The sequence below is a fragment of the Rhineura floridana genome, chromosome 11, assembly GCF_030035675.1.
Source record: "Rhineura floridana isolate rRhiFlo1 chromosome 11, rRhiFlo1.hap2, whole genome shotgun sequence".
NCBI lineage: Eukaryota > Metazoa > Chordata > Lepidosauria > Squamata > Rhineuridae > Rhineura > Rhineura floridana.
This window is the reverse complement of record NC_084490.1, coordinates 32,000,088-32,025,060: the sequence shown is the minus strand read 5'-3', so window position 1 is coordinate 32,025,060 and position 24,973 is coordinate 32,000,088. Positions and strand designations below refer to the sequence as shown.

General features: G+C 39.3%; 4 protein-coding genes across 4 annotated transcripts; 3 read left to right on the top strand and 1 right to left on the bottom strand.

Moving 5' to 3' along the window:
- The first annotated feature begins 795 nt into the window (after window positions 1–795).
- LOC133367776 (olfactory receptor 14A16-like) lies at window positions 796–1,728 on the top strand. The gene has a single exon (XM_061591877.1). It carries the CDS (start codon window positions 796–798, stop codon window positions 1,726–1,728), a length of 933 nt encoding a protein of 310 aa, XP_061447861.1.
- A 5,743-nt stretch (window positions 1,729–7,471) lies between these two features.
- On the bottom strand, window positions 7,472–8,199 carry LOC133366561 (ADP-ribose glycohydrolase OARD1-like). The gene has a single exon (XM_061589794.1). It carries the CDS (start codon window positions 8,197–8,199, stop codon window positions 7,747–7,749), a length of 453 nt encoding a protein of 150 aa, XP_061445778.1. The 3' UTR covers window positions 7,472–7,746.
- Window positions 8,200–12,246: 4,047 nt separating this feature from the next.
- On the top strand, window positions 12,247–13,212 carry LOC133367775 (olfactory receptor 14A16-like). The gene has a single exon (XM_061591876.1). The coding sequence runs from the start codon at window positions 12,247–12,249 to the stop codon at window positions 13,210–13,212; it is 966 nt and encodes a 321-aa protein (XP_061447860.1).
- A 10,558-nt stretch (window positions 13,213–23,770) lies between these two features.
- LOC133367774 (olfactory receptor 14A16-like) lies at window positions 23,771–24,736 on the top strand. Its single transcript, XM_061591875.1, has one exon. It carries the CDS (start codon window positions 23,771–23,773, stop codon window positions 24,734–24,736), a length of 966 nt encoding a protein of 321 aa, XP_061447859.1.
- Window positions 24,737–24,973: the final 237 nt, after the last annotated feature.

Below are 24,973 nucleotides of genomic sequence, written 5' to 3'. Positions count from 1 at the left end.
CAAATTTTGCTTTGGCAGCAAAGAAGATCAGAGCTAGTCATGTTAAAGATTGTATATAATGTCTCAAAACTGTTTTATTTTATACCTGAGTGATTATTATCCTTTTCGGTTTTATGTATATATATTTGTGATGGTTTTATAATACTTTTGTAACAGCCAATGGCTATATACAGATTACTAATAAACAAACAAACAATTAGAAAGCACATTATAGTAGGGATAATTATTTGCAAAACTGTGCATATTAGGAGTGATGTGCATGGAAAAGCTTACAAATTTTAATGTAGACTTTCCTCTAAAAATTGCAAATTATGTAGAAAACAATAATATATATTTAAGCCTGGAAAAATGAGAAAAAAACTGGTATGTGACAGATTCATTCATTCCTGCTTGAATCTCCTTGAAGTTCATAAGATATAAGAAACTTCATAACACTGAAAAAAGCCCTTCACTGAAAGAGTGTTGCAATAATGTTGGAGAGCATCAATTACAAATTTTGTATTATGTCACCTCCAAATTTCCCCAACTCCTGAACAAGAGTCCTATTCTAGAGTCCCATTGTCTGGTAACTGAGGGCTTCATTATAAAGGGTATTTAGCTAAGGAGTACTCCTGACATAAAAATTAATTTGAAGAATCAAAGTATTTACCAAGACCATATTTTTATCCCTTTTTTCCTCCTCCTCCTTCTCCGAAATTAAGTAAATATTTGTTGGTAAATTAGGCTACAAAGCTAACAGTTACCGTTCTGCTTTCTTCCAGAGCTGGCAAGCATCTTAGTCATACATTTCTAAATATGGATAATGGATCCTCCTTTTATGAATTTCTGCTCTTTGAATTCTCAGAAATTCGGGAACTGCAGATTCTACACTTTCTTCTGTTCCTCATATTGTACCTAGCAATTGTAACAGGGAATCTTCTAATCATCGCTGCTGTCACTTTTGACCACCACCTACACACACCTATGTACTTCTTCCTGATGAACTTGGCCATCCAGGACCTTGGCTCTGTTTCTACCATTATACCCAAAGCCATGGCCAATTCTTTCAACAATACCAGAAACATTTCCTATTTTGGATGTGTGGCTCAAGTTTTCTCTTTTGTCTTCTTTGCAGTATCTGATATCTTTCTCCTCACTGTTATGGCATATGATCGGTATGTTGCAATTTGCAATCCTTTACGATATGAAATGATGATGAACAGGCAAGCCTGCACACAAATGGTTGCTGGTGTTTGGATCATTGGCCTTTTCTATGGGGTAATGAACACTGGAGGTACCTTCGCAGTCCCTTTTTGCTCCAATATGGTCAATCAGTTCTACTGTGAAATTCCACAATTGCTAAAACTCTCCTGCTCTGACTCATACTTAACTGAAGTTGCCATTCTTGCAATCGGTGTGACTATAGAGTTAGGGTGTTTTGTCTTCATCATTGTAACATATGTGCTGATCTTCACTGCAGTGCTGAGAATCCCGTCTGTCCAGGGCAGGCAAAAGGCCTTCTCCACCTGCCTGCCACACCTCATTGTGTTTTCTATATTTATATTCACTATATGGTTTGCCTATCTGAGACCTCCTTCTAATACTCCATCTGATCTGGATTTGGCATTAACTATGATATATACCTTTGTTCCACCCATGTTAAATCCAATTATCTATAGCATGAGAAACAAAGAGATCAAGGTTGCCCTAGCAAAGCTATTAGCTGCTGTGTCCTCTTTTTATGTGTAACTGTGGATCTTGGGTTTGCTTAATTCCTTCCTTTATGTGGAAGAAAGTAAAAACAAACAAATAAAAATACTTCAACCAGGTAAGGAGGCAAAATTTGGCTTTATCGTTCCAGAATCTGTTGACTTTTGTATTGGGAGAGTTTGAGACCACATAAATAGTGACCTTCAGCTATTGGGCTATGTAAATTTTAGGGCTGTGCACCAGATTCAGCTGAGTTCCAAACTGAGTTGAGGTGATTTGGAGGGATCCAGGTACAGGGTCGAGTCGGGTTTAGAAAGCTTTGGATAACCACAGGTCATGTTGGGCGGCACAGTGTGATCTGTGGCTGGACTCATGGAGGCTCACTGCATATTTTAGAATCCTGGTCTTCCAAGGATCTAAAGCACACAGAGATACATCGTTAGTACAGGAGGATCCATGCTTCAGTAGGGCTAAAGTCTTCAACAAACCTCAGTGAAAAGGTGATGGTTGCAAAGGCATTGTCTGGGCAGTGCCTACAGCAGTAACACACTCAATTGTGAACACTGTGAAGTGATTCTTCACAAAGAGAAACAGATTGCTTTCCCTTCCTGCCCCATTATCTTTGTGACACTGAGCTTCTTGTGTGCACTTCTCCTAAAGGAATGCAGTGGACATTTTACCAAATACCTAGCATTACGAAAAGAAGTTCTATTACCTAGTGCTTATTGATATGATTAGGAAAAGTTTCGGGGAACTTTGTGGATGTGAGTGGAGTGTGGAGTGATAAGAGGGGTTCATTTCCTTTCCCCTGAATAAATGAATTCAGCAATTTACTAAAGTAAACTCCTACTAATAGGGCAGGACTAAACCAGTTCCTCCTTGCTGCAGCATTGATTAAATGTGTTCCTGCCTAAATTCTTGTTTATGGTCAGAATGTTGAAGTCCATGCAAATGCACATATTTGGTCACGTAAAACTAATTCTAAAACGATACATACAGAATATTGTGCCAAACCCTGAAATGACACGTTAAATATAACCAAAGCTAAAAGATTTTTTTCTTTTTGCTCATCCCTTATCAATATACTTGAGACATTGAAGATTGAACTAGATTTCTGATAAACCCACTAGTGCCCCCTCCCTCTTTAGAGGAACTTGGCACATGTATATCAGTATGCTCATGGAGCCCCTTCACATGCCAACCAAACACACAGATGATGGACAATGTAGTCACGGTGAATGCTGGGAATGGGGTACAGGTTTAGCCCATATTTCTCCATAGCCCCCCTCACATTTTCTTTCATTATGTAGGATGGGTTCATTGGATCTCCTTAATAAGCTGTGAAACTAGTGGATTTAGAGAAAAGGGGGTACATGAAACCCAAAGGGCAAGGTTTGTCAGTACCTTCTCTTTTTTTGTTTTAGGAATGACTGATTGCTTTCAATAACTGGATCTTCCTTAAGTCTTCTGTACATGGCAAAGACATATTTTTCCTTCCTTTAAACAAGAGTGATATAATCTATGTAAGTGAGGAAAAGAACCAATAACAACTACAGTTTGAATTCAGATGTGAGACATGCATATATGGGAAGATGTGAGTTTTGGGGGTTTAAGCATTTTGGGGTTCTGCCTGCCTCTTTCTGGAGATCTTAACGGGGTTCAGAGGAATTTGCTGTTGCAGTATTTAAGTTATGTGCCTTCATCTATGCTTGACTTGTGTATTTATAAATAAACTCAATTATGACATAACACCTTAGTCAGTTTGCAATATTGGCATTCCTGGAACTCTCTGTGTCTTTTGATGCCAATGACAATGGCATTCTTTTGAATGCATTGGACTGGAAAACCCAGTGTTATGGTGCCTCAGGTCCTTATTGGAAGGTTGGTCTCAGAAGGCAATTCCACTCAATCGTCCTACTGGAGTGTTGGGGAAATGTTGGAAGTTTCATTTCAATCATGCATTCTCTTGTTGTGTGCTCTGAATCTATTGACCATTAGGGGGAATGAATATAGTTAGTTGAAAGGGCCCCTGCTTGAATTCTTTCTTTGTTACTTTCCTCAAATTTAAGCATGCCTCTGATTGGTGAGACTGATATCCTTAGGACTATCATCACTTCCAATTTCTCCTACAACTTCTCACAATTCTCTCTCTCCCTGCCCTTTTGAATTCAGCTAGTGTAGAAGCGTAGGCTTTCCTATCCCTGTGTACTTCCTTAATAAAATGAGTTCATCGTGTTTAAGATAAACACCTGTCTTTTTTTTTATTTTACAACTTTAATGCTGCACAAAGCAACTTTCTTGATAGGGTTATAGGTAGAGCTTGGAAAAGTTACTTTTTGAACTACAACTCCCATCAGCCCAATCCAGTGGCCATGCTGGCTGGGGCTGATGGGAGTTGTAGTTTAAGAAAGTATATTTTCCAAGCTCTGGTTACAGGCCCAGATATTTGAAATTTATAAAAGGAAAAGGAAAAAGGATTCTATGGAGCCTGTAATATAGACAGATTAGATAAGAAAGGATGGCTACTTCTTAATCTTCTAGGAGGTCTGATCCCGCTGAACTGAGAGGCCTACTTGCAGGGTTGTTGTAGCATGATTCAAAGGAGTGCTTGCAAGAATGAAACTACAATGGCAGAGGTATGACTCATCAAAACATTGTCAAAGAAACCATTCTCAAAAATACAATGTCACCTTCCTACTGTGTACCCACAAACTGAGCAGAAATTTTTTGGGGGGATTTCCTCATCTCTGTGCAGCTCTCACCTTCTGAGTCAAGAGTCATACATCAAAATTAGGCACACGTGATGGTCAAACACAGGATAATGGCTGCCTCCATTAGAAACTGCCGCCAGAAGCATCTGCATCACACACTAACCTGCCTTGTTGGGTTGTAATACTGTAGATCAGGATCACTTTTGGTATCCAATTTTTTATCATTATTATTATTACAATAACCCAAGATCCATCAACCCAAGCAAGCCACAAACGATCTACATTTAGAGTTAAATCATTCTTAGCCCAGGGATTTGTTTTGAGTTCTAGAACTGAATTGAGCTCACAATATTTCCACACAAAAATCCATTCCTGATTACCAACCCCCAGCTTTCTCCTTTTCTGCAGTACTGAACTGACAGGCACCTTGACCCCTCCCCACTTAGTGAGTGGCAGTGCTGTCATTACCGGGGGAGCACTGCTGTTGCAGAGTCTGGGATCTACCCTGTGTTTTACTAGAACCCCAAATTCCACCAACTGCAGCCAGCTGCAAAAGACAGATGTTTAATATGAAAGAACATGATGTCTCTGAGATGATGTTGAGCACAAGGTTATCAGAACTGAGATCAGCTCACAGTCTTTCCACACATAGATCTATTCCTACTTTCCACAAGTATTCTTAATTTCAGTTGTCAAATTTCTAAACAGGTGTGTGTCCATTTGTTGCTATTGTGAACAACTGGGAGCCAGAAGTGCTTGCCAATTGACTACAAACCTCCAAGGGATCTATCTATAGATTACAGTCTACCTTCTGGCCACCACTGCATTAAATTATCTGTATGGGCATAGGCCTACCTCGCAGGGTTCTTGTAGCATGGAAGATTGAAACTACAGTGGCAGAGGTAAGACTCTTCAAAACATTGTCAAATAAGGCATTCTCAAAAAAACCCCACAATGCCACCTTTCTACTGTGTATCCAGAAACCAAGAAGAATTTTTGTTGGATTTGCTCACCTCTGTGCAGCTCTCACCTTCTGAGTCAATAATAATGCATGAAAATTAGACACACATAATGGTCAAACACATGATAATGGCTGCCTCCATGAGAAACTGCCGTCAAAAGCAGCTGCATCACACGGTTGTATGGTAACACAAACCTGCCTTGTAGGATTGTGATACTCTAGACCAGGATGGCTTTTGGTATCAATTTTTTTATAATTTTTATTACTACAAAAACCCAAGATCCACCAACTAGAGCAAGCCACAAAATATATACACTTAGACTTCTTAGCCCAGGGATTTGTTTTGAACTCACAGTATTTCCACACAAAAATCCATTCCCGATTACCAACCCCCAGCTTCCTTCTTTTCAGCAGTATAATGGTGGGGTGGTCATTTTCTTGTTTTCATTGTGAAAAAGGAGTCTGAAATCCTCACTGATCTTATTCCCTACCAGAAGTAGTTGAATTCCTCACCTGCCCATATGTTCTAATTTTGTTAATTGGAGATATTTGATTCTTGTAATATTATTTTATTTTTTAAAAATATAACATTCAATCTAATGCCTTGTCTCCGATTCTTCTTCTTGGGTGTGGGGGCAAAAGCTAAACATTATGACATAGGTCATAAAAAGGAGATACTGACGACCACTTCTTGATACTGAGCTACAAACTTTCCCACTGAAACACCATAAAAACCAAAGTCCAGAGCTTTCCTGTTTCCCAAATACCAGGAAAGGCTTTTAGGAGACAGAGTATGCTACAGGGGGAGCAGCAGTCCAGAAAGCCCAACTGATAATTTCCCCCACGTTTATATTTTGAGTGTAGGTCTGTGTATTAAAACAGATGATATCCTCAAGAAAGAATCAGGTATACCATGTTGGAAGAATCATTTCAGTTCATACTGTTTTAAACAACTTGTTTCTATTGCAAGCACCTCCTCTTCAAAATATTTTCATATATAAATATTCAATATATTTAGGTCTGCATTTACACAGATTTATCTATAAGTCCTATTGAACTCTATAGGACTTATATTTCAGTAGACATTGCATTCAGTAGACATAGGATTGTTCCACGAAAGCCCACATCAAAGAAAACCATACATACTTTAAGAATAACAGGCAATAATAACTGCTGTATTTTAATAGCTATAATTACAGAAGTTTAGGGTTGCCAGGTTCCTGGCCTTTTAAACTTTTAAAGATACAGAAGACCTCTTGGTTGCCAGGCCCAGCCTCCAAGAGGTCTTCTGTATCTATAAAAGTTGTGCATGGGGAAGGGAGAATTCTATCTTGTGGTTTTTCTCATTATAGTATTGCAGGAACACCTGCACTTGGCTGACTTTCTCTTCTCCTAAAGATACAGGGTCAGTCTCAGGCCAGGAACCTGGCAACCCTACGGAAATTGGTATTTTCTTTTAAACATTGGTATTTTGATTTAAAATCTTAAGAATATTCAGGAAAAACGAAAAGAGTAAAACTACATTCCCCTTTCTGCCAAAATTCTTTATATTGAATACACCTTGACAGGAAACAGTTTCAGGAAGTATACTAGACCCAGCCTGCCTTGTCTTGTTGCCAGTAAAAGGGAATTGTTCAGTGGCACATGTAATATATGTCAATGAAGCCATTTTCTTTTCCTGGCAACAAATGTGTATATAATGGAGACTCTACACTCATTGAATGTTACATGTGAATAACTGTACGAGTGTATAGCCCAACTACTTGTGTAGCCAGGTACACCGACTGTACACTCATTGAATGCACCATGTGAACAGGGTCTCAGTCTTCTTCCATTCCTCCTGCACACCATTCATACTTTTATTTGTGAGACCGCATGACCTGGTGATCATTAATCCATTCATTTATTTTTAAGTTTACACCCCAATGTTCAGTTGAGTTATCCTCTGACTGATGATTTGGGACAAGCCATGTTTTCCATCTACTCTGTCATCCAAGAACATGCAACTGGCAATTGGAACAGATTTTTGGCAGGGAGCAGGTAATGAAAATCTCTGCAACTCCTCCTCCTCCTCCGGCTAATGGATTTTATTTATTTATTTTTTTATTTATGAGATTTGTTAGACGCCCATCTGGCAGAGGTTAATCTGCCACTCTGGGCGACTTACAACCAAACACAAGTACATTCCATATAGACATAATCAAAATCCTAAAAATTAGAGATTAAAAATTAAAAGCTTTAACTATAAATTTCTACAAAACACTGTCTATGATTGGATATTAGTAATGGTGAGAAATGTCTGAAAGAGAAAGGGAAATAGAACAAAATCACATCACCATCTTTTCACAAATCAGTTACAAACACAGAATACAAAAGGATAATAAATTAAAGGGTATAAACTGTAATGCTAACATCTGTATCCTCAAATACTTCATCAAGCATTGTTGAAACTTTACTCCAATTCAGGCGGTCAAGTCCACACCCAATCTTCGGCATAGAAATACAAGTTATAGCATTATTAAGGCAATGGATTTTCATCGCTTCCAAGCTCTTCCGTAGATTGTCATAGGTAGGCTTATGAAAGTATTTGTTCTTTGTAATCAGATAGTACACATATCGATTCTCTCTCTTCAGAACAGCCACATTCCCAGTCTTCTTTTTCTGGTTCAAGAGCTCCTGAACACCACCAAACTTCTTCTTAAAAATGGCAGCTATGCCAGCACTCATATGACAATCCTCACTGATACAATGAGCCAAGGAGTCTGTTCCAGGACATGTAAAAAGGTCTCCCTGTATGTACATGATTCTTTCTTCTTTTGCCGACCGGGCACTAGCCATGATAGTATGGAGGACTTTTCAGGATTTCTTCAGATATAAGAACAAGGAAAAAAGACATAGAAATGCATCCTGCCCTGCACATGCGTAGAGCATGTAGGTTGATCTCCCCTTACTGAGACTCTCTATTTGGGAGAGGTGCAGCCTTTTGGTGTACTTTATGTTATAGAGGGCAATTGTTGTGACATTCAGTTCCATAACAGTATTCATTCTTGATTGAATTTAGCTTTATGTATCTTCTTCCATGCCTAGACATAAAGGCATACAAGACTGCTGAATGTGCTTATCACCTTAAAGGAAGATGAACCAAATGGAGGCATATATTGTGACTGCTGCCACCAGTCACAGTACCAAGGGTCATTCTGTGTCTAAACCCCCTGCCCAGGAAGTAAAGAATGGCAAAAGGTAGACTAACTTGGTCCTGTCAGTGTCCTGTCCAATCAGTGATGCTTGATTTCCTCTTCCCTTAAGAATCCCTTGGGTAGCATGTCAGTAGGATAGGAAATATACCTCTGGTTAACTTACTTAAGCCTCATCCAAACTTCCATTTGATGATATCACTGGATTTCCCACTTCAGATGTTCCACCTCTGAATGTAGGGTCCTAGACAGGGAAGGCATGTTTCCCCTTTATAAGCACGTGGTCCTCAGCGAACCTGTGATGTTTTAGTCCACTAAGTCAAAATGGAGTGCAGGAAACAGAAGCCAAATAGTCTCACTTCCAGCCCCCTCTTCAGATTTGCTCCATAGAAGTATGTGATCCCTCTATGGATATATCACCCAGCTGTGGATGAATATGGGTGATAAGCCCATAAGTCATAGAGATAAATGGCAATGGTCCCTGGTCTGTTTCTATCCTTCTTCCTGGATATGATGAGCACAGTGGACAAATAGGCTTAGGTTTTGAATCCCAGCAACCTTCCCTAGCCAATCAGGAAAGGGAACTTGGAATATAAAGAGGACATTGTTTATAAATAAGTGTAAATCAGTAAAATGTTTAAATTTAAAACTGAAAAAATATTTTTAAAAATTCATTTTGAAACAGTAGTTGAGAAGACAATTCTGTTAATGTTTGCTTTGTCATTCTCATGTACCTACCAATACTGAGCTAGTAGCTGGCTACTACTACTAGCAGAAGTCCAGTCCAGAAAGTTAACATTACTCAGCATGCCTTGATTGCTAATTTGTCTCGGACTCCTGAATCCAAGTCTCAAGGGACACAATTGTTGGGTTGGGTTGGACTCCTGAGACCAAGCCAGTAGGAATGAAAAATCTTATATTCTCCACCCGATAGTAAACGCTTCATACTGTAAGGGTGCACAAACCTTTTAATGGTCTCAAAAACAAAAGGAGTCACTTATTTGTTCATTCATTTAGAAATAGTTTCATGGTGCTTGAGGCATGCTGAGCACTGTAAGGAGGCTGAAGCTTAAAGAAGCAATTACATCTGGGAATTTACTATTGATGAAGAAAAATGGTAAGTTATTTTCAACATTTATAACTTTAGTGATCACCTGGGTAATTTTCTGAAGGGGGGATGCAGACAAATACTACATTACATCTGTGCAGGCTGGGGCATCCTATTATATGATCTCTCCTAGAATCTATATAATCTACAAATTGTATACAAAATGATTTAGGAAGACTGCACAAACTCCCTGCCTATTGACATCAGGCAGGCATGTTTGCTTTGCTCTTTCCGGTGTCTCCTTAAAACAGCTTTCTTTAGAGAAGCCTATCCAGACATACAGAAGCTACATATAGACATATAGAACTAGTTTGAGCTTATTGTTGATTGTAATTAGTTTTGGAATGCTTTTAAATAGCTGTGTTACTGTCCTTTAATTAATAATTTAAATGTTTTATTTTATTGTAAACAGCTTTGAGGTTTTATTACAATCAAGTGTTATAGACATTTTGATAAATTTTACAAATGTTCAGCAGTTTTACATTATCACCATTTAAGGACAGAATTACATCTCCTCCCCCAACAAAAATAGGGAACATGCTTTCTTCAGTAGCTTGTGACAACTAAGTAGACATCAGTTTGTTCTGGCCATTAATTTCCACACCACAAATTGGGCTTCATTTGATTGTGGGGCAAGCTGCTGTCAATTGCAGCAGCTTGACTCTCGTCTTGCAGTACTTTTTTTATAATCCCACATTTAAAACATTAATTTTAAAATGACTAAATTGCAGCAGTTCTAGTTTAACCCGTGGTCTGCATAAGGTGAAAGAAGGGAAATTGGCCCAGACTTAAGGTACCTGAGAGTGTGTCTGTGCTACTCTGTGTGTTGTGTGAATGTGTGACTGTACAATGTGGGAATGGTAATTCAACACTGACATCATTATGAAATAATAGAAGGAAATGTGAAATATAGTGAGTCTATCGAAAAGCAGATGTACCTGTGTGGGCATAACTACACAAAAGGTTTAAACTCCCCCCCCCCGTAATGTCAAATTCCTAGCCCTGGCCAAGTATAAGACAAGTTAAGTTTGAGATTTCAAAGGGATAACAAACACTGCTGGTGGTGAAGTGGTTAAAGGTTTATTAGAGACTGTTTATTTTGTTTGCAAGCAGTAAAACACTAAAATAAAACTAATAGCTAGTGGGTCTCTTCCCCTCCCCTGTCTTTAGTTGCTCTTATGTTTGCCCTGCAGGCTGGAAGTCTTGAAACGCAGCAGGAAGGATTCTGGCTGGAAACTCTGATTGAAGCTAAAGCTTGATCTTTCTTCTTGATGGTACTTCGAGGCTGTGTTAGCCCCCTGGAGTCTTTTCCTGATGTTATCTTGGAACCGCTTCAGTCCTATTGAGGCATAATCTCACTGTTCTAGGGATCCTGTACTTATACCCCCCAAAACCCCTAGGAGAGGGTACCTTATACCTATTAAATCATTATCTTCCCATCATCCAGGTTGCTGGTTTAATCATCAGGTGATCTCTCCTGATCCTGTCCTTGTGACACCTTGGACTGGGAATGCAGCTGTATTCCCACTGTTAATGGCTTGTTTTCACTACAAAATGTATTCCCACTCAGAGCTTGGAAAAGTTACTTTTTAAACTACAACTCCCATCAGCCCAATCCAGTGGCCATGCTGGCTGGGGCTGATGGGAGTTGTAGTTCAAAAAAGTAACTTTTCCAAGCTCTGTTCCCACTGTTAATGACTTGGCTACTTGTTTACATTAGCCAAGTGAGAACATTTGTAAGCCAATTAGCTCACCATCCCTTCAAAGCTTGAGAAAGTTCCGAACAATCCCCTGGAAAGCAGGAGTGCTGGACAAATTATATTGTTTTGATTACTTCAGCAAAGATTCTCAGACTCTGTGTTGGTTGTCAATACAGGCATAGGGAATTTCCCAAATGCTGCTTCTGTGTCAGGGAGCCTGCATTTTGAGCTCTCCAGATTCAAATGCTAAGCAGTAAAGTGTGCAGATGCAATCAGCACACCCATAAATCGGGTTTGGGGCAATAATCAGGGGACAGAGGGAGAATGAACATGCCATTCTACACCTCCTCAATTTACATCTAGATTCTTCCAGAAATTGGCCATACACCTCCCCATAATAATAATTGTGGAAAAAACTGCAGTTTGCAGAGGCACTGAGAATTCACCAATGGAATAAATCAAGGATGACACAAATATCAATGCAGAAAGCAGGCAGGAGAAGAAAAACAATGTAATTCTTTTCCCTACCAAATCATTAAGCAGCACATCTGTTAGCCCAAGGCAAGAGACAGACTCAAAGGTGATTTATTGATATGTAAATAGGGGGAGAAAAACCATGTGGAGCACAATAATTTTCTGTAAGCATTTTTGTTAAAAAATATGTTATTTTTTATTCTGCAAATAAAAACATAGCGGATGAAATCAGCAAATAGAAAAGCAAGCGGGGACAAGAAGGGCGGATCAGGAATGAAAGACTGACTATCAGAATACAAGTGGACCAAAACTAGGCAGTGAAACCATCCCTAAATATTGCTTACCAGAACATCATTTGGTTTACTATTCATTGTTACTTTTTCTTCCACAGGTGGAAAGCATTTCAGTAATGAATGAACATTTAGATAACAAATCCTACGTCTCTGTGTTTCTGCTCCTTGAATTCTCAGCAATCCGGGAAATGCAGATTCTACACTTCTTTCTCTTCCTGGGATTGTACCTGGCAATTGTATCAGGGAATCTGCTCATCATCTCTGCAGTAGCCTTTGACCACCGCCTTCACACTCCCATGTACTTCTTTCTGATGAACCTGGCCATCCAGGACATAGGTGCTGTATCAGTAACTCTTCCCAAATCCATGGTTAATTCCCTCATGAATACTAGGCACATTTCTTATGCTGGATGTGTGGTCCAAGTTTTTGGATTTATCTTCTTTGCCGGTTCTGATTTATTTCTTCTCACAGTCATGGCATATGATCGGTATGTTGCCATTTGCAATCCATTGCAATATGAAATGGTGATGAACAGAAGAGCTTGCACCAAAAGGGTTGTTGCTGTGTGGATTGCTGGGTTTCTTTACACATTGGTGCACACTATTGGAACTTTTGCAACCCCTTTCTGCTCAAATGTTATCAATCAGTTCTTCTGTGAGATCCCACAGTTACTTACACTTGCCTGCTCTAACTTATACCTAATAGAAATTGGAGCTCTCGTGATAAGTGCTATCCTTGTGTTGAGCTGCTTTGTGTATGTTGTTGTCACTTATGTCCACATCTTCACTGCTGTTTTGAAAATCCCTTCCATTCAGGGCAGGAAAAAGGCCTTCTCCACTTGCCTACCCCACCTCATGGTCTTCTCCATATTTTGCTTCACTGTATGCTTTGCTTATCTCAGGCTTCCCTCTAACATTCCATCTTATCTGGACTTTGTATTAACTGTGATGTATGCTATTGTTCCACCCATGTTCAATCCAATAATCTACAGTATGAGAAACAAAGATATAAAAAATGCTTTGTCAAAGTTGTTGTGTTTGAGACGCTCTTCAGGGTCATCTTCAACATCCATAGGAATGTAGATTTAAAATTTCACCTGTATCACAGTGTTCTTGAATTCCTTCAGCTCAGCTACACCAATTTTGTTTCTCAGATCATATGACCTGGCTATCAATCATATAAGTGTCTATTTATTTTGAAGTTTATACCCCACAGTTCAGTTGATTGATTCTCAAAGTAGCCTACAACAGGCTGAGTACCCAGACAATACAGCAATCATGAATCCACTGGATGATGGATGGGACTAGGCTGACCTTCCCACTGTGCTGATCGTCTTTCTGGGTGGCAGACGTTGCCTCCCAGAAACAACTTATATATTATCCTGAGAAAGAAAGAAAGAAAGAAAGAAAGAAAGAAAGAAAGAAAGAAAGAAAGAAAGAAAGAAAGAAAGAAAGAAAGAAAGAAAGAAAGAAAGAAAGAAAGAAAGAAAATTAATATATTTTAGTCAAAGTGCTATGATCCATGGGAAGAATTCAGTGTTCTACAATTTCTTCCTAATATGTTTCCTCTATTATTTCTTCCCTTGCACTCCTTGATCATGGGAATAGTTCTTAGGGAAATATGGGGATTTTCAACATGGATGATGATGTCTTCTCCGACAATGATAATTGTGGTTATTGTCAGGTTAAAAATAAAAATACTTTGCTTACAAGAATCCATTACAATACTAACATTTTGTATTCCAGTTATATCCAGATACTCGGGTAGCAAAAAGGATGTAATTCTTGTGGTGGAAAACCTTGCTTTTAAATTCACTTGTGTTATTCATCCATTTGATTCATTCAGATACTTGTTTTAATGATTATTTAATTATTATATTTGTATTTGACAGAAATCTTCAACTTCCTGCTGTGCTTAGGGATGTATACATCACTCTGTCATTCTCAAATATTCAATTAAAATATGTTCTATAACATTTGCAGTAGTTTTTTTTGAAGAATGCACAAAAAGAAACATTAGATTATATGCATTTCCCCATGTGTGCATTTTCTAAAGTGTACACACACTTTATCATAACATACACATTTTGTATGTGCTTTCCTCTAAAATATGTATTTTTGGAACTTATATGTGTTTTTGTGAATTTCACCAAAATAAAAATTATCTCATTGAATTGTGTTAAATATGGCCTAACCTGGGATTGCTCACACCCATATTTTTTTTCAATATTTGGAAAAATACATTTTCTAATATTTTTAGCTAACTAATTAGGCCTATGAAGCCCCAGCAAATCGTGAGAGGGGAAACAACTAAGAATTAAATGATTTGTTCGTTTGAGAGGATTTTTAAAAATAAAATAAAAAAATGAGGAAAATCTGTGACAATTATCAAGTCACAAACTTATCTTGAATATACTGTATCAGAGTATATAGTTTGGTGGGAAGGTGCGGGAAGGGAAATAGGTAAGGACAGCTAGGTGGCCCCCTGAGGCACCTTTGGAGGTGATTGGCAGTTCCGGAGGCCTTTCTGTCAGGGCTTTACAGCTAGGGGACAGGATATGGGCGGCTTCTGGGGCCAACTTATCTCATCTACACAGGGGTTATACAGCCCCAGGTGGGGATGATGTGGGAAGGCCCCCCTACTCACCTACAAGGTGTTGCTGGGACAAGGGGTAAGCAGATGGGCTTGCCCTTGTCCCAGCAGGGGCTGGTCGCCCGAGAGCTGTGTGGCAAGCTATTTGCTTATAGACAGTTCCCACACCTAGGTTTCCTTCTGCAGGTCACTTTAAATTGGGTTTTTTATTACTATAATTTTAAATAAAGTGGCCCTTGTTCAACCCAAGCTTATGTCTCTGTGTTTTATTTCGCCCCTCAACTGCAATCCTGGGAAGTGTAGTTTCCTCCTCACAATTATAGTTCCCACCACCCTTAACAAACACATTCTGTGGTGGGATTCATGTGCTTCTAATGTATGTTGAATGTGCTTTAAATGCATGGTGTTGATCTGCCTTAGAATGCATTCATTAGTGAACTGAAAATAACAATTTTAAAAGACACTTTTTTAAAACAGGGCCATAGTTCAGTGGGAGGGCACATGCTTTGCAGCAAAGGTCCAAAATTCATTCTCTGGAAGAGCCAATGTTAGTCCATGTCATCAGTACTGAGCTAGATGGCATCATATGGCCTGACTCGGTATAAGGGGGATTACTTTGTGCCTAAAAAAGGAAAGAGACCCAAGGGCCACAGTGACTCCAAAATTTATTTATATATTTTATTTATATTTATATACCATTTTTTTGTAAAAAAAACTGAAAGCGGTTTATAGAAGGAATTAAAACAATGAAATTATTTGCAGAAACAGTTAAAGACAGATTTTAAAAAAACATTCAAAATGCTAAAACCAACAATGAGATAAAAACAGATAAAAAACATAATCACTTCTACATGCCTGGGTAGGCTTGCCTAAACAAAGATGTTTTTAGCAGATGCCAAAATGAGTACAATGAAGGCTCCTGCCCAATATAAGTAGGCAGGAAGTTCCAAAGCCTAGGTGCTGCCACACTACAGGATCAATTTCTTACATGAGCAGAACAAGTACTATGTGGAATCCGTAGCATGGAAAGCATACCTGGAACTTGGCCTGGTAGCAAATCAGCAACCAGTGCAGATTACAGAGCAGAGGAGTTATGTGCTGATTGGGATTCACTCATGTCATCAATCACGCTGCAGCTTTCTGCACTAACTGCAGCCCTGGGGTCACGTTGTGCTGCATGGGGATTTCTGTGACTTGACTGACTGGCTGCCAGGATTTATTTAGTTCTGGTTAGGAACCCTAACTGGTTGGGGGATGCTGAGTTTTCTGTCTTACTCTTCGGATTCTTGCTGTGGTTGGTATGGTATTACATTTAGAAAATCACCACTGTTTTTTTTTTCTGTTTCCATTTAATTTACGTCTGACCTTACTCCCTTATATCCATAGAAGCGACAACAGTGGGTCCATGTGGTCAGCTCAACCCCCTTAAACCCACATTTTTAATGTTCACCGCCCAGAGAGTTGTTGCTAGTCAGGCGGTATATAAGCTTAATTAAATAAAAAATAAAAAAATCATGCACCTTGTTATTTGGATCGTGGTTTGTTGTTTGCCCAATAGTAGTAAAAGAGAATTCACATTCTTGGAAGTTGCTGTTGTTCCCAATCTACTGTCTGTGAAAGTAGAGCAAACCATGTGTGTTTTCTCTGTCAATTATTACTAACTGAAATTGAGTTGGCTGTCAAAGTGAGTTTATAGCATCCCACAGAGTAGGCAGGGAAGCGGAGGGAATCTTCTTACCTTACTCATTTCTCAACCCTCTCTCTGCAGTAAAGGGGCAAGTCTGTACAAATCTCCCAGGGATCTACTAACAGATTACAGTCTACCGTCTGGCCACCACTGTACTAAATCATTTGTATGGGCACAGGCCTACCTTGCAGGGTTGTTGTAAAATGGTTCAAAGGAGTGCATGCAAGCCGCAAAATATATGCACTTAGAATTAAATAATTCTTAGACCATGGATTTGTTTTGAGTTCCAGAACTGAACTGAGCTCACAGCATTTCCATACAAAAATCCATTCCTGATTACCAACCCCCAGCTTTCTTCTTTTCAGCAGTATAATGGTGGGGTGGTCTCTTGGTTTCATTGTGAAACAGGAATCTGAAATCCCCACTGATCGTCTGCAAGTCATCCTGAGTTAAGCCAATACATTTTGATCTACCTTCTGCCCACCCTGCATTTAAAGTGCTATCCAAAAGCTAAACATTCTGACATAGATCATAAAAAGAGATACGGATGACCACTTTTTGATTCTGAGCTACAAACATTTCCACAGAAGAACCATAAAAACCACAGTCCAGAGTTTTCCTGTTTCCCAAATGCCAGCAAAGGCTTTCAGGAGACAGGCTATGTTACAGTGGCAGCAGCAGTCTAGAAAGCCCAATTGATAAATATTTTTCCCATATTATATTTTGAGTGTAGTTTTGTGTATTAAAATGCATAATGTCCTCAAGAAATTAATTTGTAAATTAATTTGATTTTTTTAATTGTACCTTGTGTAATCTATTGTAAACCGCTTCGAGATCTTTTAGATAGTAAGCAGTCTATAAATGGAAATAATGAATGAATAAATAAATAAATAACGAATCAGGTGTACCATGTTGAAAGAATCATTTCAGTTCATACTCTTTTAAGTAGCTTGTTTTTTTTGTTGCAACCCCCTCCTCCTCAAAATATTTTCATATATAAATATGCAATATATTTTGTTCTGTGCTTACACAGATTGATCTATAAGTCCTATTGAATGCTATAGGACTTATATCTCAGTAGACATCTATAGGATTGTTCCGTGAAAGCCAGCATCAAAGAAAACCATACATACTTTACGAATAACAGACAATGAAAAATGCAATATTTTAATAGCTATAATTATGATAATTACAGAAGTTGGTGTTTTCTTTTTAAAAATGGTGTTTTGATTTTAAAAACCTAAGAATATGCAGGAAAAATGAAAATATTAAAACTACATTCCCTTCTCTGCCAAAAATATTTCAATTGAATAGGGAGAGGTTATAAGCCCCTCAGTCATGGAGATAAGTGGCAATGGACCCTGCAGGCCCACCCTTAGCTGCCGCCCCATTATCTCTCTCACTCTCTCTCTCTCTCTCTGGAGAGAGAGAGAGAGAGAGAGCTGATGAGCGGCAGCAGCACAGGGAAGCCACTGACTCAGTCACGCAGTTGAAGAGCAGGCAGGGGATTCAAACCTCCCACCTAAAATCAGCTCGGGAAGAGGCTGGTGAGACAGCCGCTGCACGACTGAAGACAGAGGTTAACCCCCGCCGCAGCCCAGCTTCTCAGATTGCCAAGCGTAGGGCCCCCCCAAAGCACAGGGCCCAGTGCAACTGCCCCGCTTCCCAGTGCCTAGGGGCAGCTCTGGGACCCTGGTCCATTTCTATCCTTTTCCCTGGATATGATGTGCCACAGTGTATAAATAGGCTTAAGTTTTGAACCCCAGAGACCTTCCCTAGCCAATCAGGAAAGGGGACTAGGAATAAAAAGAGGACATTGTTTATAAATAAGGATAAATGGGTAAAATGTTTAAATTTAAAACTGAAACAAATACGTTAAAAATCTATTTTGAAACAGTACTTGAGAAGACAACTCTCTTCATGATTGCTTTGTCATTTTCATGACCTACCAACACTGAGCTAGTAGATGCCACAACTACTAGCAGAAGTATAGTCCAGAAAATTAACTTTCCTCAGCATCACTTGATTGCTAATTTGTCTTGGACTCCTGAATCCAAGTTTCAAGGAACATAATTGTTATATTGGATTGGACTCCTGAGACCAAGCCAGTAGGAACAAAAAATCTTATATTCTCCACCCCAAGGCAAAAGCTTCATACTGCAAGAGTATAGAAACGTCTTCAACTGCAAGAGTACATAAACCAACTCATGGTGTCAAAAAGAAAAGAAGTTACTTATTTCATCATTCATTTAAAAATAGTTTCATTGGTGACTTGAAGAATGCAGAGAGCTCTAAAGAGGCTGAAGCATAAAGAAGAAATTACATCTGGAAATTTACTTTCCATGAAGAAAAATGGTAAGTTATTTTCAGCATTATAACTTTAGTGATCACCTGGGTAATTTTCTGAGGGTTGAATGCAAACAATACTACGACACACTGCGTTTTATGTGGTCTCCCTTGGAATCTATATAATTTTCACCAAGTGTACAGAATGACTTAATCTGCTTAAAATATTGTTGTTTAGCGCAACCTGTCCAGTGTGGTGTAGTGGTTTGAGTGTTGGACTATGACCTGGGAGAACAGGGTTTGAATCCCCACACAGTCATGGGTGACCTTGGGCCAGTCACTGCCTCTCAGCCTCAGAGGATGGCAATAGTAAACTACCTCTGAACGCCACTTACCATGAAAACCCTATTCATAGGCTCACCATAACGCAGAACTGACTTGAAGGCAGTCGATTTCCATATTCCACCCAGACAAGTACAAGCTACATGCGTTTAGAATTGTTTTTAACATATTGTTGATTTTCATTAGTTTTTGACTGTCTTTTATTGATCATCTCAAAATTTTATTTTATTATAAATTGCTTTGAGGTTTTATTAAACCAAGTGTTATATACATTTTGATAAATAAATAAATAAATGTTCACCAGTTTTACAGCATCACAGTTTGAGGACAGAATTACATCTATGCCCCCCAAAACTAAAATAGGGGACATACTATCTTCAATAGCTTGTGACAAATCAACGAGTTATACCCAGCTCCAAGTTCTGCTCCAAGTAGACATAAGTCTGTAATGCCCATTAATGTCAGTCAGTTGACTCTAAGCAGAACTGGGTAGAGACAAGACATACAAACAGAGTGAATGGAGACCCACTAACACTTCAACACACCTCTTAAAGGGGTTACGTTTTGAGAGATTCTTAACCAGTGAGGGCTCAAAAAATTAGATTATGTTTAGTTTAATTAAGTTGTTAATCAGTTTGCTCTGAAAAAATCCTAAAGTCACTTATAACAAAAGTTTAAGCATCAAATAAAAATCATATTAAAAACAGATCTAACAGTACAATATCAGTACAATACAAAAGGTACTTTGCTGAAACAAATAGACTCCAAAGACTGTTCTTATGAGAGCAAGGATGTTCCTGTGCCCATGAAATACAAATCTATTGTGATTGAAACCTGGGGGGAGCAAATTGGACAGCAGAGATATTTTACGGGGGAGACAGTCGCTGTCTCTGTCTCTCTCTCTTACTGCATTTTAGATTACGTGTCTAAATACAATTTATATGAAGCTTGACACCATAGCTTCTCAATGGTGTACTGTATGGTTGAAAAGTCACAATGAAAATAAAATCAGTTGAAACGAAATCCAATAACTTAATTAAAATTAATATTAAAATCCCTGCTTAAATAAAAAAGTCTCCTCTAGGTTCCACAGGTTCAATGGGGAGGAGGGTCTCTGATCTCAGCTGAAAGGGAACTACACAGAATTGGGCCTACAGTACTGAATCCATGGCCCCTGGTGAGTACAAGCCATGCTTTTGAGCCATGGGGAACTCTCCTGAAGACTGCAATGATCAGACAGGGATGTAAGGGTTCAGGCCATCAGTAAATCCCACTGTACTCAATAACCATGCAATTAATCAAACCTGCCCTCCCCCTCCCCTCCCCCTCAACCTTCTCCCATCTGGCTTGTTCCCTCTGTACTTCCTCATCCCACCCTCCTCGTACACTACCCCTGCCTTTTCTCCTGCTCCCCTCCCCCACCCCATGGTCAGTTTCACCTATCCTAAGCATGATTACAGGGAAGTAAATCCCATTAAAATCAATAAGCATGCAAATGATCAATCCATTCTCAGCAAACATTCACAGGATCCCATTTCTTACTTCCCAGTTTAAAAAACAGACATATTCACTAAAAGAGAAAAGAACCAACTGTCAGTGTTCTAAAAGCCAGACTCACAGCTGCTTGGCTTGGCTAATCAGACCTTTATTTCACTTGAGATAGTCATGGCTTCCCCCAAAGAATCATGGGAAGTGTAGTTTGTGAAGGGTGCTGAGAAGAGACACCTATTCCCCTGACAGAGATCCAGTGACCAGAGTTGATTTAACAGTCAGCCTCTCTTCCCAGAGATTTCTGTGAATGTAGCTCTGTGAGGAGAATAGGAGTCTCGTAACACCTCTCAGCCGCCTTCACAAATGATACTTCCCAGGAAGCCAGGATTGTTTAAATTGGAATAAATGTCTGTTGTGGATGTGGCCAGGGACACATTGGTTAAAATTTGGGTGGGAGACTGCATATGTCTGTTGTAAAATAAAAAGGTGGGGGAAATCCTGAAAAATAATAATACTGTTAACAATGTTTTCCTTTTGGAAAGGCATGGTGCTTTCCTTCTGCCCAGTATCCAATCTCCTCTCCTCCCCTTCCCCTCCCCCTCCCCTTTCCTCCCCTAGGTCAGGTAGACCTATCCTAAGTAGGATGGCACAGGACTAAATCCCATTGAACTCAATAAGCATGCAAATGATCAAACCTACCCTACCCTCCTCCTCCCTCCTGCACCTTCCTCTCTTTCTTCTTCCTCTCCCTTGCCAACTCCGGTGATCCCTCCTTCCCCTCCCTCCCCCATAGTCTATTACACCTATCCTAGCATGATTGCACAACAATAAATCCCACTGAAGTCATAAAGCATGCAAATTATAAAGCCTGCCCTCTTCCTCCCCTCCTGCCTGCATCCATCCCCCTTCCTCCACTCTGCCCTTCCTCTTCCCCTATCTCGTCCTCCCCCTCCCTTCCCTGTGGTCAGTATCATCTTTCCTAAGCATGATTGCAGGGAAGTAAGTCCCTGTGAACTCAATAAGCATGGAAATGATCAATCCATTCTCAACGAACTTGCACTGGACCCCATTTCTTACATTCCGGATTCCAAAGCAGGCACATTCATTAACAGGCAAAAAAGAAACCCTTGCAGTTTAAGAACATACCTATAGCTAACACATTTTTCTATCAAACTTTAGAAAGCAGGGAAATTTGGCAGCTGTAATTAATGCACCAGAGGAGCAGGAGACCTGACCTCCTCTCTGAGATATTGTACCGTCCTACAATTTTGTAAAAATCCAAATTCACAGTCCAATCCACTTCCCGTGTAGCTTTGTAGAATTTGCTAACATATGCCACTGACCACATGATGAGTGGTAGCAACACCTGCAATCAGGACTGCATCTGAAAAAAAAATGCTTTGTATGATTGATTGTGTTCATACTTTGCTTCTTTCCTATGTTACAACTCTTTCTACAGAGATTCAAACCTAGGAAATTATATTTCTCTAATTATTCACCCTAGAAATCTGTGTCAAATTTATATTCATTAATTTCAAAGCCTTTTTATTGGTCAATGTAATATGATAGTGAAGACAGCCTTTTGTGTTTCAAACTGGAGGTTATGTTCTATTTCTATTTTGGGTGCATTAACAGTTGAATCTGAAACTGCAGCTTTGATGTAAAATCAGACCGATTACAATATGTTGCTACTTAAGTTGTTGGAAAACAAACTTGGCTTGCCCAAGATGCATGTGTTCAGCGTGCTATGCTTAATCCACTGTAGTTAAGGAAGGGTGGACATGGTCAATTAAAAACATACAGCACAGCCAGAAGTGTTCTAGAATATATTTTAACTTCCACTGTTTTATTTTGTATAAACTGAGACACTCTGCATGTCCACTGGAGACTATGCTGCAGAATAATCAGTGACATCATTCCACTTTTTAAAGTATAAATTATGCAAAGTATTCCTGTACTTCACACATTCACAGAAGCAGAAGCACAAGAAAATGATATACTATAGGAAACTTCACTAAAATTACAAAGTAAAACCAACATATTTAAAGTGACTGTCTGAATTATATCAACAGTCTTAATATTGTTGTTTCCTCCCTGCTCCAACAAGATCAGAACAGCACATGTCTTGCTTCTATTATTTGGGCTGATTGCGGGTGTTGCCACCACTCACCATATGCTCAGAGGCACATGTTAATGAATTATTCCAACCTACACAGGAAGTGGATTGGACTGTGAAAGACATAACCAAATAGTATTTGGATTTTTACAAATTTGTAGGGCAGTCCAATATCTCAGAGAGAAGGTCGGGTCTCCTGCTCCCCTAGTGCATTCACTATAGCGCTCAATTTCCCTGCTTTTTGGTGTTTGATAGCAATATCTGTTGGCTATAGGTATATTCTTAAACCGCAAGATGTTCTGAAACTGCAAGGAATTTTTGCCCATGATGGAATCTTCAACTTGGCCATGTAGCACATGGAATGTAAGCCTTACTCCTTATACTTAAGAGCTAATTATTTCAGTACTGATGCTGAATTATGGTTTAAAAATTGTCCTCTAGCCCTTTCAGAGTTCTTATTAATCTGCCATTGCATTAGTGGAGTGGCAAATTCAGACGTGCAGGGTCTCTTCATGATAGTCATAGCCACTTCCTCTTCCCCCCTTTTGTTGTTGTTGCTGGGTTGAGAATGACATCCTTGTTAATGCCTTCATCCACAATATGAACTGTCCCTAGGAGCCATAATCATGAAAGGGAAGAGTGTTCGCTACTGAAAAAAAACTTCTCAGTGGCTGATTCCCCTCTTTCCAACTGATTGGTTGCAATCAGGAGGAAAGGACAAGGAAAGATGTTAGAAAACTCTACTCAGTGGCTAACACACTCCCTTTGCTTCATTGCTTCATTGGCTACTGGAGACATTGGGACTTTGCTCCCAAATAAGTAATGGCTCTTTCACTCTCTGTGATCCTGGATGACTTCACCCCTGTCTGCCAATATTGAATCACTGCTACACCTTTTTCAGAATAGCATGCTTTAGATATATGAAGATGAATGCTATAATCCTCCATAAAATGCAGCTTTATTGTTTCTCTTCCTTTTCTGTTTATTCTCTTCCTTCCTTCATCTTTTCACTCCTTTCCATTGAAAATCAATTAGAATGTATTAAAAATTGGTTACCAGAACATACTGGAATTTGATTTAGCATTCATTGGTCTCTTTGCTTCCACAGGTGGGAAGCATATCAGTAATGAATGAACATTTAGACAACAAATCCTATGTCTCTGAGTTTCTGCTCCTTGAATTCTCAGCAATCCGGGAAATGCAGATTCTACACTTTTTTCTGTTCCTGGGATTGTACCTGGCAATTGTATCAGGGAATCTTCTCATCATCTTTGCAGTAGCCACAGATCATCACCTTCACACCCCCATGTACATCTTTTTGATGAACTTGGCCATCCACGACCTTGGTATTATTTCAGTAACTGTTCCCAAATCCATGGTCAATTCCCTCATGAATGCTAGGCACATTTCCTATGCTGGATGTGTGGTCCAAGTTTTTGGATATATCTTCTTTGCAGGCTCTGATTTCTTTCTCCTCACAGTCATGGCATATGATCGGTATGTTGCCATTTGCAATCCACTGCAATATGAAATGGTGATGAACAGAACAGGTTGCATCAAAACAGTTGCTGCTGTGTGGATTGCTGGCTTTCTTTATGCAGTGCTGCACACTAGTGGAACTTTTGCAACCCCTTTCTGCTCGAATGTTATCAATCAGTTCTTCTGTGAGATCCCAAAGTTACTTACACTTGCATGCTCTAACTTATACCTAATAGAAATTGGAGTTGTTGTGATGAGTGTTATACTTGTGTTGAGCTGCTTTGTGTATGTTGTTGTCACTTATGTCCACATCTTCACTGCTGTTCTGAAAATCCCTTCCACTCAGGGAAGGAAAAAGGCCTTCTCCACTTGCCTACCCCACCTCATAGTCTTCTCTGTATTTTGTTTTACGGTATGTTTTGCTTACCTCAGGCCTCCCTCTAGCACTCCATCTCATCTGGACTTTGTATTAACTGTGATGTATATTATTGTTCCTCCCATGTTCAATCCAATAATCTACAGCATGAGAAACAAAGATATAAAAAATGCATTGTCAAAGTTGTTGTGTATGAGGCACTCTTCAGTGTTATTTACAACATCCACAGATATGTAGATATAAAATCCCACCTATATCACAGATTGGTCTACTTGCATTGCTTCAGCTCAGAGGCACTACTCATATTTTTCTTTGTCAGATCACATGGCCTGGCTATCAACCATGCATGCATTCATTTATTTTAAAGTTAGTACCTCACTGTTGAGTTCAGTGAGTCTCAAAGTAGCCTACAACAAGGTGGATACCCACACAATAGAGCAACCATGAATTCTCTGGTTGATGGATGATGGATAG